We start from the raw sequence: 17,722 nt of genomic DNA, 5'->3' as shown, positions 1-17,722 counted from the left end.
AAAAATACTCATCATACATCAAAATAAATCAATCCCAGATAGATTAAAGCAGGGGTTGGCAAATTAGCAGCAGCACGCCAAATTCAGCCTGCCCTCTTTTTCTGTTTTGTTTTTGTTTTTCTGAACACTATTTTTGTAAATAAAGTTTTATTGAGTCATTGCCATCTTCATTTATTTCCATATTCTCTGTGGGTACTTTTGCTCTACCAGGGCAGAGTTGAGTGATTTTGATAGTATGGCCTTGCAGAGTAGGAAATATTTCGTACCTAACCCTTTGCAGATAAAGTTTGCCAACCAGTTAAAGGACTGTATTATAAACAGTGAAGCCACTTTCTTAGTATTTGTTGTGGAAGTAGAACTTTGTAAGAAATAGAAGGAATCCCAAAGGTAAAAACTGTCAGATTTTTGGCATAAACATGGAAACTTCAGTACATGAAAATTTTAACTCAAAGTACGTATTGAGGAAATGTTGATAACAAAGGGTTAATATTGTTACATTATATTCCTTTTTTGTAAATGGAGATTAAAAAAATTTCAAAATGAAACAATAATGGGAAAAGACTTTTAAATGGTTTTTTTCACAAATTGCTAGAATAAATATAACTAAGATCTCTTTTTTAAAACAATTTGTAGTTGTGTGTTAAGAATCTTTACTATGTACCTTTTTACCCAGTAATGCTACTTTACGGATCTTTTCCTTAGGAAATAATCCCAAATATAAGAGTATGAGTATTCACAAAGACGTTCATCATGGTATTACTGATAATACCAAATGTGTGGAAACAAATGGACCAACATTGGGTTGTGGTTCTAAATCTTAATGCCCTTCGTGGCCATCAAATTGGGGACTGAGGCCAAAGGAAAAATCAGTAATACTGATCCTGTTTTTAGTCATTTAAAGTTTTGGTATTTTGTTCATCATGGAGTTTTGCATTTTTGATTTTTAAAAATGGCATTAAATTATTTATCTTGATTGCTGAGATTTTTGGTGCCTTAATTTTGTGCCTGAGGCAGTTGCCTCTCTTACCTCACCCTAGTGTTATCCCTGTGTAATCTGCTATGTCTATTAAACAATATATATCAGTATTTCTCAAACTTGACTAATGTACAGACACTTCTCACCACAAAAAAGTGTGTATAATGGAGTATCCTGAGAACTCCAACAATAAGAGGTCTAGAGGTCTTACAGCGTTTTATAAGTTTCAGTGTGGTAAACAATAAATTGAAAGTTAAATCTACTACTTAGGGGTTTCACAATGCAGTAATATAATTGTAAAAGCAAACAGCGCTGAAAACTTGTAGTATAACTCAGTTATGTGTGGTTATTCATGACTAGAATATGTTTACATTCACTAAAAAAAATCAGTGAAATAAAGGAAGTTTATATTCTTTTAGAATTCTCAGGCTCCCTAGAGTACATCAGTAGACATCAGGGATTCTTGGACTCCAACTTACAAAACACTGATATTTAGCCACTAGAAGTTATTTTGGAGTAATATGTAATCATATTCAAATGTTCAGTTGATTCAAGTGATCAAAAAATCATTTTATAAGAATGGTATGTTCAGTATAATTACAGCTATATAAAGAAAGAAAACTTGTGAATACAGGAGGGGAAAAGACTGGAAAGATTACCGAAAGAATAACAGTGGTTGTTTTGGGGTTATGGAAATATGATTACAATTTTTTTCTTATTTCTACTTGTCTAAATTTTATATAGTGAGTGTGTATTACTTTTATAATAGATAAATAGCAACTTAAACTACTGTAATAATATTAAGACTTTTCAAAAATAATTGTAGATATCTGGTAGTGCTGCAAGCTAATTAGATAGCTAACTTTCATGTTATGCCTCTTACTCACTCAGCGTATACAAAGATACCCTTATTGCAATGACTGCTTGCTGTTATTTCTTATTAGTGTTAATGTAGTAAATATTTTCCACACCTATATAGCCATAGTAAAATGTCTTGAATGTCTGGGTTTTTTAAGATAACATTGTATTTATTCTTCTCTGTATGTATTTATTTTCTTTCTTAAAGGAGTATAGTCATGGCCAACAGCAAAAAACTCAAGAGGGGGAACTGAAAATTAGTGCTGTGTTTTCAGTCAGTGGCAGTCCTCTTGGTAAGAAAAAGAACTGAATAAATGAATCATGTTTATTTATTCTGACCAGTATGAGTGAGAAGGAAATATCTATTTGTATTAGTAAAGTAGACAGTTCTCTCTGCCCATTTAGAATGGCTGTAATTGTATATTGCATAATTAGTGTTGAGTGTCAAGACTAGTTCTAGAAGAGAAAGGAAGGATGCACACTTAAAATTCATGGTAAAAAGTAAAATGTTTTTTCTTTCAATTTTTTTTTAAGCTCCACAGTTGACTACTGGCTTTCAGCCTTCACTGGCATCATCTGGCATGAATAAAATGCTTCCTTCAGTTCCAGCCACAGCTGTTCGAGTTTCCTGTTCTGGTTGTAAAAAAATCCTCCAGAAGGGGCAAACTGCTTATCAGAGGAAAGGGTCCACTCAGCTCTTCTGCTCCACACTGTGCCTCACTGGATACACGGTTCCACCTGCCCGCCCACCGCCTCCTCCCACCAAGAAAACTTGTTCAAGTTGCTCAAAGTATAGCAGAATTGCTTCTAAATTATCTTCTTTGTTGGTTTCCTTTCTTTTAAGATGCTTTGTTCTTATCAGTGTATTGTTTAATTTTCTATATTTCCATGTTTTTTGAGAAATATCACATTATTTATACCAACATGTTGTTGCTGCTTTCAGTCTTTCTGGATGCCAGGTGCTCAGCTTCTTTTAACTTATTAATCTTTTACATATTAAGAGAGGTTTTTGAAACCAACCATGCCTGTTAGTTGAAATGCTTTATAAAACAAGAACTACACCATTTGGGGGATTATAAGACCACAATATTTTATCTTGTAACTGTAGGTAGTAGATACTTAAATCCAACAGATATCTAAAGTTATGTTTCCTGTTACGTAATTGGAATTCATTTAATACCTTAACTTTAAATGGACTCTAGTATATATATTTTTATCTTTCCAATATCTCTGATCTACCTCAGAGGTTCCATTTTAGTGTTTAATAAAAAAGTATGACCTTAGACTCATCAATACAAGGATTACAGAATTGATAATAAGGTCATCCTGATATATTTGAGGAATATGAACTAATTTTGGCTAATTTTATAAAGTGATTGTTAGAAACTGTTTAAGTCAGAAAAAGATGAATAATGCTTTTGTTCTGAAACACTTTGGCCTCTATTGTTAAGCTGCTCAAACCATGATTTATTAGTTTAGGTATTTGTGTTTAGCTCTTCACATGGATGCTGCCCTTTTTGTCTGACAAGGGAGAAAGATACTCCCCTTTCTGGTTCTACTGGAAAAAGGCATATAGATAAGAGACTTAAAAGAAATTTGAATATAGTTAGAAGTTTTTTTTGAATTTAGTTATTTATATACACATCTCTTTATGTTTCAAGTTTAATTTATCAAAAATAGACTTCTTTATACTGTTTGAATTATGAAACATGCTTTTAAAAATAAGTATTTAGGGGCCGGCCCTGTGGCCGAGTGGTTACGTTTGCGTGCTCTGCTTTGCTGGCCCAGAGTTTCACTGGTTCAGATCCTGGGCATGGACATGGCACCGCTCGGCAGCCCAAGCTGAGGCGGTGTCCCACATGCCACAACTAGAAGGATGCACAACTGAAATATACAACTATGTACTGGAGGGACTTGGGGAGAAAAAGCAGAAAAAAAAAAGATTGGCAACTGTTGTTAGCTTAGGTGCCAATCTTTACCCAAAAAAAAAGAATTGAATACTTATATGCCACGTGTCTAATTTTTATATTCTAGTATATTCGTCAGATTCTATGATTAAATCAACTTGCAGATTATAATTTTTATAGGGATTGTTTTGTTTCCTCTTTCTCCATGAAATAATTTCACATAACTTATTTTTCTTCTTTATTTAATTCTTACTTTAGGGATCAGCACTTTCTAAAATTTCAGTGGTATTTCTCCTTTCATAATAATAGTCATAGAGACTTCTTTCAAAGATTTATCAGTAGGTTTCAAAATGACTGTACAAAACTCAAAGAAGTTTTAAGATGTGTGCCCTCTTTCTGTGTTTTTAAATTCTTGTCCATACATGTTGTTCTTTTCATCTAAATTTATTATATGCCTTTGGTCTCTAGTTTGCCTAGCGTTGTCTGGAGATAGATCATTTTCACCTGTGTGTCAGATCTTTTCTCTGTCTTGATTGTATGTAATTCAATTATTCTTTAAGATTGCATTTTCTTCTTTTACTATGCTTTGTCTTCATAAATTTTCCATTTTTTCAACCTGTCATTCCTTGACTCTTAACTCTTCTACTTCTTTTTTCACTTACTCTGTTACCCTTATCTTATCCCTTGTTCTTTTCCATTCACCCCTTTCTGTCCTTCTCTCAGGTGCTGCTTACTTGCCTATTGCCTCAGCTTTTTCTTCTTCATTTTCTGTCTTACTTTTCCCCTTTTCTCATTTTATCCAATACCCTTTTCTCTCGTTGATCAGTCTTGTTTTCCTTGTGCTCCATTTCAGTTTTTGAACTACTCTTTCATCTCCCTTTCACTGTTTTACCTTTCCTTCCTTTTTTTTTCCTTACTTACACAGTCATTACAAGAGTTTGGGATAGTCTCGTTTATCTGATTATAAAATTGTTGAATTTGTAGGGAAATTAGGTTCAAAGAAGTTAAGAGATTTCCTCAGTATCACATAGCTGGTTAATTTTGGCACATGCATCTTTTCGCCCCAGATAGTCCATGTAGTCAAACAGGTTTAATTTGTAAGTCAATCCCTATAAGAAAAATTTCAATTTAATTTTAGTAGATGGAGATAGAAAAGATTTTTTTCCAAACAGCTACTGCTATTTTTATAGACCAGTAGAAATATAGCAGGATTGCTTAGGTTGAAAGAATCTCATTAGCTGTTCAGAGTAACAGTTCTGTTTTTCTTAATCTTTTATTAACCATATCTCTTAGCATCTTGAATTTAATCTAAACTCTTAATTTATTTTGACTAATCATTGTTTAATTTTTAGGTTTCCTTAGTAATAGGGATCTAACAATATGTTTTTAAAAATCTATTTCAAATCCTACATAAAAGAGGTAATTTGGAGGGTAATTTGTTAATACTGTTAGAAAGATCAGATTTCTTGATGTAATGGCACTCAAAGATGTAACTGTTTAAGAATTGTCTGTACCATTTCTGAATTTTTACTATCTGGAGTGAGATTACTCCTCATTCTGGCATAAAATATAATCTACTACAATAAGACGTAATTGGACACTAAACATACTGAGAGCAGTGAGAAATACCTACTTTTATGCTTCCTTTGCCTTGATCCATGCTGCTCCCCATCCCTTATCTCCTTAACCTTCTAGAGAACTCCTACTTAAGGTCCAGCTAAAGTGTCACCTTCTTTTGGGTAGCCTTTCATGTCACGTATTGTCTCAGTTAATTGTTTCTTCATTTCTGTTTCTATGGTACATTATACATATCTATGTCAAAATTATTATACTTTTATATTTTAAGAATGCTTCTGTTACGGTACTTTATATATCATTTTTCTATTTGTCCCAACATACTGTGAGCTCCTTGAGTGCGTGTTTGTGCTGTGCCTTGACACAGGGTTTAGCTAGTGCCTGGCTCAATATGACTGCTCAATAAATACCTATATAAATGAAATACATTAAAACCTAAAAAAAAAACTGTAAAGGCAAAAAAATGCAGAAAGTAGAGCAGTCTGCAGCTACTAAGTATAAAAGATGAGGTAAGGAGTTATGTATTACAGCATAGTACAATATCAAGTGTTCCTTGGGATGATTCCCATTATCTTTTATTGAAGCGGAGATATTTGTAATTGTTTCTAAAAAGTACTCTAGTGGTATAATCTGGTTAAGATGCAGGAATGAATATAAAACAGTTTATTTACTATTATGTGAGTGCGTACCCATGGGAGAGAGACACTGTTTAGGAATTTTCATTGAGGTATTTTTAAAAATTGATTTTTAAAGTGGTTTACACATAAACTTTCTGATAAATGGCTATATAAGAAGACTGATTTGGGGGTGGGATAAGGCGTGGAGTGGTAGGGAGCCTTAATCATAAGAGTTTTAATCTTCACTGCCTTTGCTACTAAGGCTTACAAAGTAAATTAGTTAGGTAAATGTTCGATTTTATATAGCCATGCTAGAATATACATTGTGTAGTTTGAAATGTATTTTTACTTTTAAAAGACTGTGGTTTTTAAAATTTTTGAGTATAGTGTTTTTAAAGAATATTTTGAAAATACAGAAGAGCCTAAAGAAGAAAATTAAAATCTCCTATAATTCCAACTACTAGAGATAATGAATAATAACAATTTGATATATTTCTTTTTAATATTGAAATATACCAATTCTCAGAACAGTTTTATGAAGTAAATCATGTATTAGTTCATTTTATAGAGCAGAACTTAAGGATCAAAGCAGTTTATCAGCTATCCAAGAAAACCCGGGTTTTCTGACTTAAGTATCAATGCCCTTTCCCTACTATGCAATTGCCTCTGTTTTATTTGATTATTTTAGCTCATGAAAAGGAAAAAAATGAATATACCATGGCTTATTTTATCTTTGTTATCATCTTTAGAGACATTTTAAATCCAAAGGATGTGATCAGTGCCCAGTTTGAAAATACCACCACAAGTAAAGATTTTTGCAGTCAGTCATGTTTGTCGACGTATGAACTGAAAAGAAAACCTGTTGTTACCATAAATACGAATAGCATTTCAACCAAATGCAGCATGTGTCAGAAGAATGCTGTTGTAAGTTATCTTTTTGCTTTATTGGGAGGAGGGGTCTAATGTTTGTACTTAAAGAACAGCTTTTGATAATCTCTGCTTGTTTTGTATGTTGTTATTTTTTAATTCTAGATTCGGCATGAAGTTAATTACCAGAATGTGGTACATAAACTTTGCAGTGATGCCTGCTTCTCTAAGTTTCGCTCTGCTAACAACCTCACCATGAACTGTTGTGAGAATTGTGGGGGTTACTGTTATAGTGGCTCTGGACAATGCCACATGCTTCAGATAGAGGGACAGTCTAAGAAGTTTTGTAGTTCAACGTGTGTCACAGCATATAAGCAGGTACATGACCATATTTAATCCTGATATCTTTGTTCATTTCAGGAGGATCTAAACTTTTGGTAGAAATTATTTATGAAAATGTCACAAAAATATTAAGATCTTATTATTAGCTTAATATTTTTTACATATAAATAGTATTTGTCAAATGCGTATTAAAAAACTCTTAGAGAGGTTTGTAAGTAATGTATATTTTTATTCATGCATTTGCAATATGTGTTTTTAGGGTATGGCTTTTTTATTTCAAATATGAGTCATGTTTTTGAAAATATAGAAAAGCACAAAGAAGAGAAATAATGCATCTCCCAGAGATACCCAATCCCATCCTTTTGGTGTATAGCCTTCTAATCTTTGAAATATATTTTGGTTTGCCTATATATACTTTTTTATTTGATAAGGTAAGGTCCAAGTTGCGTATGTATTCTTGAAATCAGATCCATATGGTTGAAATGGCAATTCAGAAAATAAAAATCTTACCACTAATTGCTTAACAGGTTTTTTTCTTTTCTTCATGAAATAAGAAAAAATAAATGTGGGTTATATGTTATTTTGTGAATTGGTGAGATTTATAGAGGATGAATTAGTTGAATTCTGTGTGACAAATATCTTCTATACTTTTGTACTAGGTTTATAATTTTGTTAGTAATTTTAATCAAAAATTAGATTTTAAAGTTGATAAACCCAAAGGAATATTAAGAACTTTTTACGTTTTTAATTTTACAATGCCGTCCTGTTTAGTGCATTTGCTGATCATTCTTTATGTTAGGGTAGTGAATTTTTATACAGTCTAGCAAAATTGGTGAATTTAATAATGTTAATTGGGAAATTTTAAAAACATTGTTCTTAAAACTTTGCAATGAGTTTGGGATTTTAAACATTATACAGTGTTTCCATTTATTTCTTGTTAATATGCAAACGTGTTAAAAGGGCTTCGCTTTACTATTTATTCCTTCCTTTAGAAACACCATGTTTTTGCTCTGATAAGGAAAAAAAACCCCAGTATTTTCATGTGCTTTGTCCTTATCCAAAAGACTATTTTTCTGACATTATATCAAGTACTAGAAGTTACTTGGGTTGAGTCCATTGAAAGATGGTTCATATTCCACAAAAGGGAGAAATAGGTTGAGATATCTTAATTTTAGATGTATTTATAATTTGGCCAATACCTATGAAATTTCTCACGTATTAATATGTATTATGATATAGAGAAAGAATTTGGGTTTAGAAATAAAGCAGATATTGGTTTGATTCCTAGACTTTCTATTGAAATAGAATTTTACATTGGGGAAAGCAAACTCCCTGAGTCCATTTTCTTATCTGTAAATGGGTATTATACTGCCTATGTTACTGGGCTGTTTTTAGGATTATATGAAGAAGAGTGAGAAATCGCCTCGTATAGAACCTGGCCCATCGAAGATGGTCATTTTTGCTACTTTCTTTTCTTCCTCATGTATAATTCATTCAACAAACATTAGATGTATGATTCTTATTTCTAGTGGCTACCTGTGTCCTAGGGGAGATAGACATATAACTGAGTAGAAATACTGTAATAGAAGTATTAAGGGGTACAGTGGGGCACAGTTCTACATGATAGGGCAAGATGAGACTGTCAGCAAAAACTTGACAGAGATAACTCTTGACCTAATTCTTATAAATTAAGTTTGTGTTTGCAGTCTTGATGGATGAGGAAAGGAGAAATAGGTTTGGAGATATAGAAGACATTCCAAAATGCAGGAATGTGTTCACTTTAGCATGTACCTGTTTTAGTACCAAATCTAACAATTTATCCTTGAAGAGGGAATGGAGATCTTAAAATCTCTTAATGGGTGCTGGATATACTTTATAAATTATCCTGAATCTATGACATGTTAATAGTATTTAGCATTATTTGCTGCTGAATTCCTGATTGAGTGTGAACTTAAGATAACAGACTCTTTGGTTGTTTAGATATGGATGCCTATGGTATTCAGAGCTTGCTCCCACTTTATTGCTTACAGTATGCTTTGTTATTGTAGAGTATTTGACAAGGGATTTTCTAATAAGTTTATTAATTTCCTTGAGTTCACATTTTATTGTTATATATAGCACCTTTTGTGGGGAGCTTCTTCCAGTTTTTAGGATACTGTAAAAGCATGAATTCCCTGTTGTGGAATTTTTTGAAATAGTATTTTGAAACTATAGTTACAACCAATTAATAAATCCCAAAATTAATTGCTAGGTTGTGACCAGCATCATTTTTTAATGAAATAGAATAGAATTGAAAATATCAAAGTGCATCACATGTTATCATAATATGTATTATGAAACTTTTTTCAGTTTTATACACATACATGTATAATACACAAACACAAAACCTCAGAATTATGTGTGTACTGGGTCACTTTGTAAAATTTATTTCTTACTGAGGATTGTAATCATAAAAGTTTGAAAGTCACAAATTTAAAATATTTCAAATATTTCAGTGTTAAGTATAAACATTTCAAAGAATTATGCTTTTACTTGTAATTTGGTAAAAATGAATGTTATTTTATTTTCTTAATAGAAATCAGCCAAAATTACACCATGTGCGCTTTGCAAATCATTGAGATCCTCAGCAGAAATGATTGAAAATACCAATAGCTTGGGAAAGACAGAGCTTTTCTGTTCTGTTAATTGCTTATCTGCTTACAGAGTTAAAATGGTTACTTCTGCAGGTAATACTGGTTTCATAAACTACATAAATATAAGTTGAAAAAAATTATGGTTATTGCTTTGTTTTTATAGTACAGATTTTTGTTCAGATTTAGTTGATTTTTAAGGCAAATTTAAAACATTTCAGATCCGTTTTGTAAAATATCACCTATTACTTTGCTTATTTTATGTTTATTTACTTGCTTCCTATTTGTGCATTTCCCTGTTACCAAAAGAATTCCTTATGGCTTCTTTAATATGTTTTCTTTATCCACACCTGACTTATTTCAAGGTTTATTTATTTTGTAGTTTCACGCTAGACTGTGACTACTTTAAATTAAAAGAAATATTGTTAATGTTAAGATAGTTTTTGCCTATATGTGACGTGATTGAGTTTAGTTTCAGTTCCTGGAACTTGACCTGACCCTTGAATTTTCATATATTGCATAATACTTATTTACTTTCTCATATTTATGCACATTTGTACATATTACTCATTAGTTTTTATTTTGATTTGCTAAGGTGTACAAGTTCAGTGTAACAGTTGTAAAACCTCAGCAATCCCTCAGTATCACCTAGCCATGTCAGATGGAAGTATACGCAACTTCTGCAGCTACAGTTGTGTGGTAGCTTTCCAGGTATGGCTTCAGGAATCTTCCTCTTCTCCAGTCAGTGAGTTGCCTACTATAGTAATGTAAACTTATTAGGTGTTTGCTACTGCCTAGATTGTTAAATTTCTGTCTCAGTTCTATTAAACTTGGATTCTTTAACTCCTCCTGTATTTGGAGGCATATCACTTAACTACCTTCTGTAAAATTAAATGGTGCTACTATTACCTAGATTATTACCTAGATTATCTATTGGGAGGATGTTATTTTTAAAGAAGATTATTAGTTAAATTATTTTATTTTTTTGGATATAAATAACACTTCCCCCATTGAATTATAAGCTGCTCAAAGGCAGCAGTTTTGCCTGTTCACAAATGTGTCTTAAGTGTTTGGCATACTTAGGTGCTCAGTCCTTACTTTGAACAAATAATTAGATTGATCTTTTTGTTTGTTTTCAGAATTTGTTCAACAAACCAGCAGGAATGAATTCTTCAGTAGTGCCCTTATCTCAGGGCCAAGTAATTGTAAGCATCCCCACAGGTTCAACAGTGTCAGCAGGAGGAGGTACCTCCTCTGCTGTTTCTCCCACCTCCATCAGTAGCTCTGCTGCAGCTGGGCTCCAGCGACTTGCTGCCCAATCCCAGCACGTTGGCTTTGCACGAAGTGTTGTAAAACTCAAGTGTCAGCACTGTAACCGTCTTTTTGCCACAAAACCAGAACTTCTTGACTATAAGGTAAAGTATAGGATCATGATACCAAGTTTGAGTATAAACTGGTCTATCTGTAATATTATTTCTGGCTTTTCATCTCTCAAAATTCCACTATTTGTTTTGGAAGTAAGAAGGATAAGGATTTCCATAAGATAAACCAAATGTTTAATTAGTACTCAATGATCATTTCTTTGCAGGGTAAAATGTTTCAGTTCTGTGGCAAGAATTGTTCTGATGAATATAAGAAAATAAATAATGTAATGGCAATGTGTGAATATTGTAAAATTGAGAAAATTGTAAAGGAGACTGTGCGATTCTCAGGTGCTGACAAGTCGTTCTGTAGTGAAGGTAAAGACAGAAGATTATCTTACCTACTGAGCATGTTAGTTGTTTTAAAAGTAGTTGATGATTTAAGCTGTTACTATGTAAGTTTATCTATTTTATCCTTTGTGTATAACACCAAAGCCTTTTTGTTTCATTTACACTTGGTTCACTCTTTGCTGATCTAATCCTTCATATTATATAGATGTTAAAATGAAGGAGAAGATCCTCAAAGTGTATTTCAGAAGATGGTGATGATGTGAAAAACATTTAATGTTATCAATTTGATAGGGATCTTTTAGTTCTTGCACTTATTTCTAAAGAGAATTTTTAAATTTTGGTAGCATCCTAAGATTATACTTTCATTATTGTCTTATACAGCCATTACAGTTCTGAATATAAATGATCTGAATATGCAAATTAATATAAGGTAGCTTGTCTTCTTTATTTATATAACTATGTTATATATTTAGAATGTTTTGTTTTATTCTTAAACTGTACAAGATTAGTCTCCTAAACTAGTGGCTTTTGAAAGTTTTGACCACAATACAAAAGAAGAAATACGTTTTACATTGTGACCCAGTAGATTATCACATATTAGAATAAAACAAAAGTTTCATGAAACAAAACTGACTTTTACTAAATGTAATGCACTGTAATATTTTCTATCCTGTATTATTTTGTTTAAAAGAAGAAAATGGTAGTGTTGATCCTCTAAATTGATCTCTTGATCTACTAATTGGTGAGGACCCAAGTGTGAAAACTTTGTTATAGGGCATTTAAAGATGTAGATAGTTCATATTTTTCCCTGATGTTAATCTTATCTTTCCTGATGTTTTTAGGTTGCAAATTGCTTTATAAACATGACTTGGCAAAACGCTGGGGAAATCATTGTAAAATGTGCAGTTATTGTTTACAGACGTCTCCCAAATTGGTACAGAATAATTTGGGGGGGAAGGTGGAAGAGTTCTGTTGTGAAGAATGCATGTCAAAGTATACAGTTCTGTTCTATCAGGTAAATATAATTCACAATCCTGGGTTTTTCAAGTTAGGGTGTACATTATTCCCTTCTTTAATTCTTTCATGTAGTATAAAGGGCAATTTAATGATTTTAAACTTTCAAATATTAAATGTATTATGTTCTCCTCTGGTATTAATACATGACTTAAGAAAATTTTAATATCTTTGAAGTTGTATTCCTTTTGTTTTTGATTTCCTTATAGAAGACATATCAGCTTTAAGACATTAAAATATTTAAAATTTTAATTTTATGCATTTATTTAACTAAAATGAATTTGTCTTCTGAAGTCTTTGAGGGAGATAGATCTTATTTTCATTTCACTATGTTTTTTAATTACTATTTATTGGTGTCTCTATAATGTGACTTTTTTGTGATATTTGTATAAAATTATTGATAGATAAATAAGCATTTACCATTTTAGGAGTGTTAGCCTTCATTTTTTGTTATCTAAATTCTAAGTTAATTTCCTTACTTGTTATGTGTGTCCTGCTTTTATTCTGTCAGACCACAGATAATTTGTTTCTTACTCCTTTACTGTCTTCTGTTTCTTTTTCAGATGGCCAAATGTGATGGTTGTAAGCGACAGGGTAAACTCAGTGAGTCCTTGAAATGGCGAGGAGAAATGAAACATTTCTGTAACCTGCTTTGTATCTTGATGTTCTGTAATCAGCAAAGTATGTGTGACCCACCTTCACAAAACAATGCAGGTAAAATTAAACTTGAGTCTTTGATCAGTGCCAGGTACTAGCTACTGTTCTGCAGACTGGGAACTTTAAACAGTTGTCAATTTCATGAACCATAAGTATTGTTCTATTCAAATGACATTAACATTTAAGTCTCTTTTTGTTTAACACTCTAGATTAAGGCCCTGTAAACATGAGTTCAGTTTTCTCTGGGCATATTGAATCAAGTAAACTCTGTAAGAACTTTATGGGAAATAATAGCAGTTAATGTTTTGTAATTGACTTCCTTAAAAAAGGATTTGAAACTATAACAAAGGACATAGAATCTAAATCAGAAGGATTTTTAAGTATACCACATGCATGGTTACGCAAGAGAAAATACATAAAATACTTTTAAGTTTCACTAATTAAAAAATAGGAAAAAACCTAGTTAATATTGAAGTGACTCTGCTCCAACAGAATTTACTCTGACCTGAAAGTGTTGTTTAACCTCCCTGAGATGTTTTCTATATATGTACATATAAATCACATGAGGTTTTCTTATTTTTATTTTAATCAGCAAGTATTTCCATGGTGCCAGCTGCTTCAGCAGGGCCCCCATCTCTAAGAAAAGATTCTACTCCAGTTATAGCTAATGTAGTATCATTAGCAAGTGCTCCTGCTGCTCAGCCCACAGTGAATTCTAACAGTGTCTTACAAGGTATGGCTTGATTTGAAAGCATTTATCTAGCTATTTGAGGTTAAATACAGTGGTTCTCTGTCTTTTTTTCATCAGTGATCATTTTTACATGTTTGACACGTTCATATTCAGAGTGGTGGCTCACTGTGGGCTGCTGGGGCATTAACCTGTGTTTTCATAAATTCCACATCTCTTTTTCTCATGTTATACTTTAGATGCTAGTCTTCCTCTGAATTAAATTAAGATAATACATGTTTTTATTATAAGACTTTGTGTTTATTGTCCAATAATCAGCTTTTAATGCTAATGTTTAAATAATTGTGTAAGATCCTAAATATATATTTTAATTTGTATCAGGTGCAGTTCCAACAGTAACAGCGAAAATCATTGGGGATGTAAGTTTTATTATTTTTATTGGTATTGCCACTGTATTTATTTTCCATTTTTATGCAGTATGAATATGTCTAAGCTAATTTGCCCTCCTTTATTCTTTATTGTATAAAATAAATTTCATGAGCTCATTTAGTCTTTGTTCAGGAACAGGGTTTTCTGTTTTTTTAGGTAAGTCTTATAGGTACTTTCATTTTTCTGAGTGCTTGCTCTCTCTATGTAGTTACTGAAGGTTGTTGTTGGTTTTTAAAAATTGTGCAGAATTCAGGTATAAAAGGTTTTTGGGGCATTTTGTAATGTAGTCAGATTGTAACATATAAATAACATATTTGTAAAATGTAGTTTATTTCCCACCCAATGCAGATTATGCTGTGAATAAGCGTTCCTTTTTGTTTTTACTCAGTATTTTTTGCTTTTGTCCCTTAAAAGAAGAAGAAAATAAATAATGAGAAAAACTAATAACTAGAACAGTGGCATTTCTAAAGTGTTTTCTGGTCTCTAGAATAACTTTCACATCATGTTTTTTCAAATTACTTAAATGATCCTAAGTGATTCAGTTATTTCTAGTTTCTTGAAACTAAGTCTTCTAAGACCTAACTCAGTAGAGAAGTTACGGTTCTCATTTTAAACTCAGCCAACATTCTTATTGACCAACAGTGTCTTACAATAGAAATAGCATTTTTCTTGGTAAACAGAACTGGTAATTAGATAGATTCAGAGTCAATATATAGTTATCACAGTAGTCCTTTATTGCTATTGACATGTCAGGAAAATTGTATTTCTTACATATGTAGTTGAATATGTTCTATGTCTTGCATGTAATTCCAATATAGTATTTCTTGTGAAATTATAATACTTCTTGTAATTAATGATAAGCTTTAAAAACCTCTTTGTTTTTCTTTACTAGGCAAGTACACAAACAGATGCTCTGAAACTTCCGCCTTCCCAGCCTCCAAGACTTTTGAAGAATAAAGCTTTATTGTGCAAACCCATCACGCAGACTAAAGCCACCTCTTGCAAACCACACACTCAAAACAAAGAATGCCAGACAGGTATGTTCCTTGTGCTTTCTTCATTCAGTTTTTTTAGGGAAATGGAATATGGGATCTGCTTACGTTAATTGTCTACTATTTCCTAGGTGATGTGTTTGGTTGCTTATATACATTGCCCAGTCTAGGTCTCACAACATCCCTGGGAGTTAGGTATTTTCACCATCTGAGATTTAATGAGTTAAGCAAAGAGAAGGTAGTTAATTGATAATACCATACTGTGAGCACTTCATTTAATTTCTTTATTAATGGCAGTGTAATATTATGGAGTAAGCATAGACTTTGGAATTAATATAGACAGGGCTTTAATTAAGAGAAACTGTTATCTTCTAGACTATTTCAAATAGTCAGTTCCTTTGGAGAGAGCCTCATGGCTTTCTTTTCTTTTGAACTGCCTCTCCCCCAGGCAAAATCTCTGAGCTATTTCTTTTAATGCTGACAACCGTGCTAGCCTCTGATCTTCTCAGCTTGTCTCTCCTGGCGTGGAATCTCTCCTCTACAGGTGATCAGGGGTGAGGATGACTGGGACCCCAATATTCTTGGCCTGCAGTTCCTGCAGTAGGGCCTCTATCCTGTGAGTGGCAGCTGGGTGGAGGAAGGGAGCCCCCAACCTGTCAGCTACACTCACTAGAGAATTAACCTCTTCACCTTGGAGTTGGAGGGGATGAGAAATGATGGTGGCCTCGTCCTGCTGGTGTGAGATATGGTAACCCTTGATTGGGAGCTGAAGGAAGAGGAGCCTCTTCCTCCTGGCCACACCCACCCAGAGGGGAGCTTCTGTCAAATTGAACTGGCTGAGCAGGGGCTATGGAGCAGGTGGTGGATGAAATGTCATAGACTCACAGTGTCCTTACTGTCTTTTAGTAGATTTTCTTGAATAAATGTTTCTACATTTGCTGTATGCCCTTAGGACAGTTTCCAAAGAGTTTAAATGGTAGGTTTTTAACAGTTTTCACCAGCTTTGCTTATTTCACTAGGGAATGGGTCTGTGGAGCTCCTCATGCTGCCATCCAAAAGTCTCACAATTTTTAAACTAGAAAGGAATCCTGGATTCCTAGATCTGGAAGCTTATCCGCTAGGTCAATGTTTCTCAAATATTAACATGCATATGAATTACTTGGGAATTTTATTAAGTAGATTCTGATTTAGTGGAGCCTGCAGCTTTATATTTCTTACAAGCTCTCAGGTAATATAAATGCTACTGGTCCATGGGCCACATTGAATAACAGTGCCATAGATGACTTAGTCCTATGTTTTAATTATATAAATAGTGATTTCTTTAGTATTATGTAGCTTGGTTATCAGACATCTCTAATCAGGTAACTTTTTTTTATGTCCACAACACCGTGGTAAAATCCCATATTATTTCCTACCTTTAACCCTAGTCAAATTGTCAGCTTTTCCCTTCTTGTCACCAGCATTACCTTTCTCCTTCATTAGTGATTTTATAATTATCTAGCATATTTTTCCGACATGTAGAAAGGATTCTATAGGTACTTGTTAAATAATTGAGTGAATCTTCCATCCTTCTCATTTTTTCCCTACTCATATTTAAATTAGTTTCCAAGTTTTGATTCATCTTTTTAATATCTTAGAATGTCTGGTGTATATATTTATTCTTTTTTGTAGGTATCATAACCACCCTAGTTCAGGCCCTCATCATCTTAGCTCTACATATTGTAATTGCCTCTTACTTTTACACTTTGTATACTTTTTGTTCCATGCTAAGAGGACAGCCAAATTAATCTTTTTTAATGCCATTTTCATCACATTACTCAGTGCTAATAGGTCTGTAGTAGCTCCCCACAATCTGCAATAAGTGATTTAAAAATGTGCATCATAGCCTCACAAAAATGGCCCTTCTACCTACTCAGTCTCCTCTTGAACATACCTTACATACTAATGTTAACAGTTTTCCATACCCCTCTTCTAAGGTCACTGTTCAGTCCTTTCCATTCATCTGTCCAGATTCTCTCCTTCATTCATTTTATCTTATCATTGACAATTACTGTGTTGCCCACTTTTTGTTAGTGCTAAACTCAAGCCTTTCTTTGCTACTTCAGTTATTTCTCCTTTCTGTGAACTCCTTGTGTCATCGATTACGCTTCTTTTGAACTGCGAATCTGTATATGCTTTTTAAAAATTTTTTGTTAAAGTGTTTTTAACCCTCTGTTTTTTTGTGACTTTCTTTTCATTAGAAGACACTCCAAGTCAGCCCCAGATCATTGTGGTGCCGGTTCCCGTACCAGTGTTTGTGCCCATACCTCTTCATCTTTATACTCAGTATACGCCAGTCCCATTTGGAGTTCCAGTTCCAGTGAGTAATCATTTAGAGATTAAGACTAATTTAGTATACATTTTCCTCAATTAAAGTTTTACAGCTCCATAAAAATACTTTCCACTTGTTGGTAAAATA

The 17,722-nt window shown here is 33.0% G+C and overlaps 1 protein-coding gene across 5 annotated transcripts in view; it reads left to right on the top strand.

Annotated features, from left to right (window-relative positions):
- The window catches only part of ZMYM4 (zinc finger MYM-type containing 4), a 168,097-nt gene that overhangs the window by 116,876 nt on the left and 33,499 nt on the right, over nucleotides 1-17,722 (top strand). For all 5 annotated transcript variants that reach the window (XM_046661886.1, XM_046661885.1, XM_046661887.1 and 2 more), the window contains 14 exons: nucleotides 2,043-2,127; nucleotides 2,369-2,624; nucleotides 6,683-6,857; nucleotides 6,966-7,178; nucleotides 9,718-9,868; nucleotides 10,368-10,483; nucleotides 10,912-11,187; nucleotides 11,361-11,511; nucleotides 12,327-12,499; nucleotides 13,062-13,212; nucleotides 13,748-13,888; nucleotides 14,225-14,262; nucleotides 15,165-15,309; nucleotides 17,505-17,623. In XM_046661886.1, the coding sequence (XP_046517842.1) occupies nucleotides 2,043-2,127; nucleotides 2,369-2,624; nucleotides 6,683-6,857; nucleotides 6,966-7,178; nucleotides 9,718-9,868; nucleotides 10,368-10,483; nucleotides 10,912-11,187; nucleotides 11,361-11,511; nucleotides 12,327-12,499; nucleotides 13,062-13,212; nucleotides 13,748-13,888; nucleotides 14,225-14,262; nucleotides 15,165-15,309; nucleotides 17,505-17,623 (2,190 nt within the window). The remainder of the gene's footprint in view (nucleotides 1-2,042; nucleotides 2,128-2,368; nucleotides 2,625-6,682; nucleotides 6,858-6,965; nucleotides 7,179-9,717; nucleotides 9,869-10,367; nucleotides 10,484-10,911; nucleotides 11,188-11,360; nucleotides 11,512-12,326; nucleotides 12,500-13,061; nucleotides 13,213-13,747; nucleotides 13,889-14,224; nucleotides 14,263-15,164; nucleotides 15,310-17,504; nucleotides 17,624-17,722) is intronic.

This window comes from Equus quagga, chromosome 5, assembly GCF_021613505.1.
Source record: "Equus quagga isolate Etosha38 chromosome 5, UCLA_HA_Equagga_1.0, whole genome shotgun sequence".
Lineage (NCBI taxonomy): Eukaryota > Metazoa > Chordata > Mammalia > Perissodactyla > Equidae > Equus > Equus quagga.
This window is presented reverse-complemented; position numbering and strand designations above follow the sequence as displayed.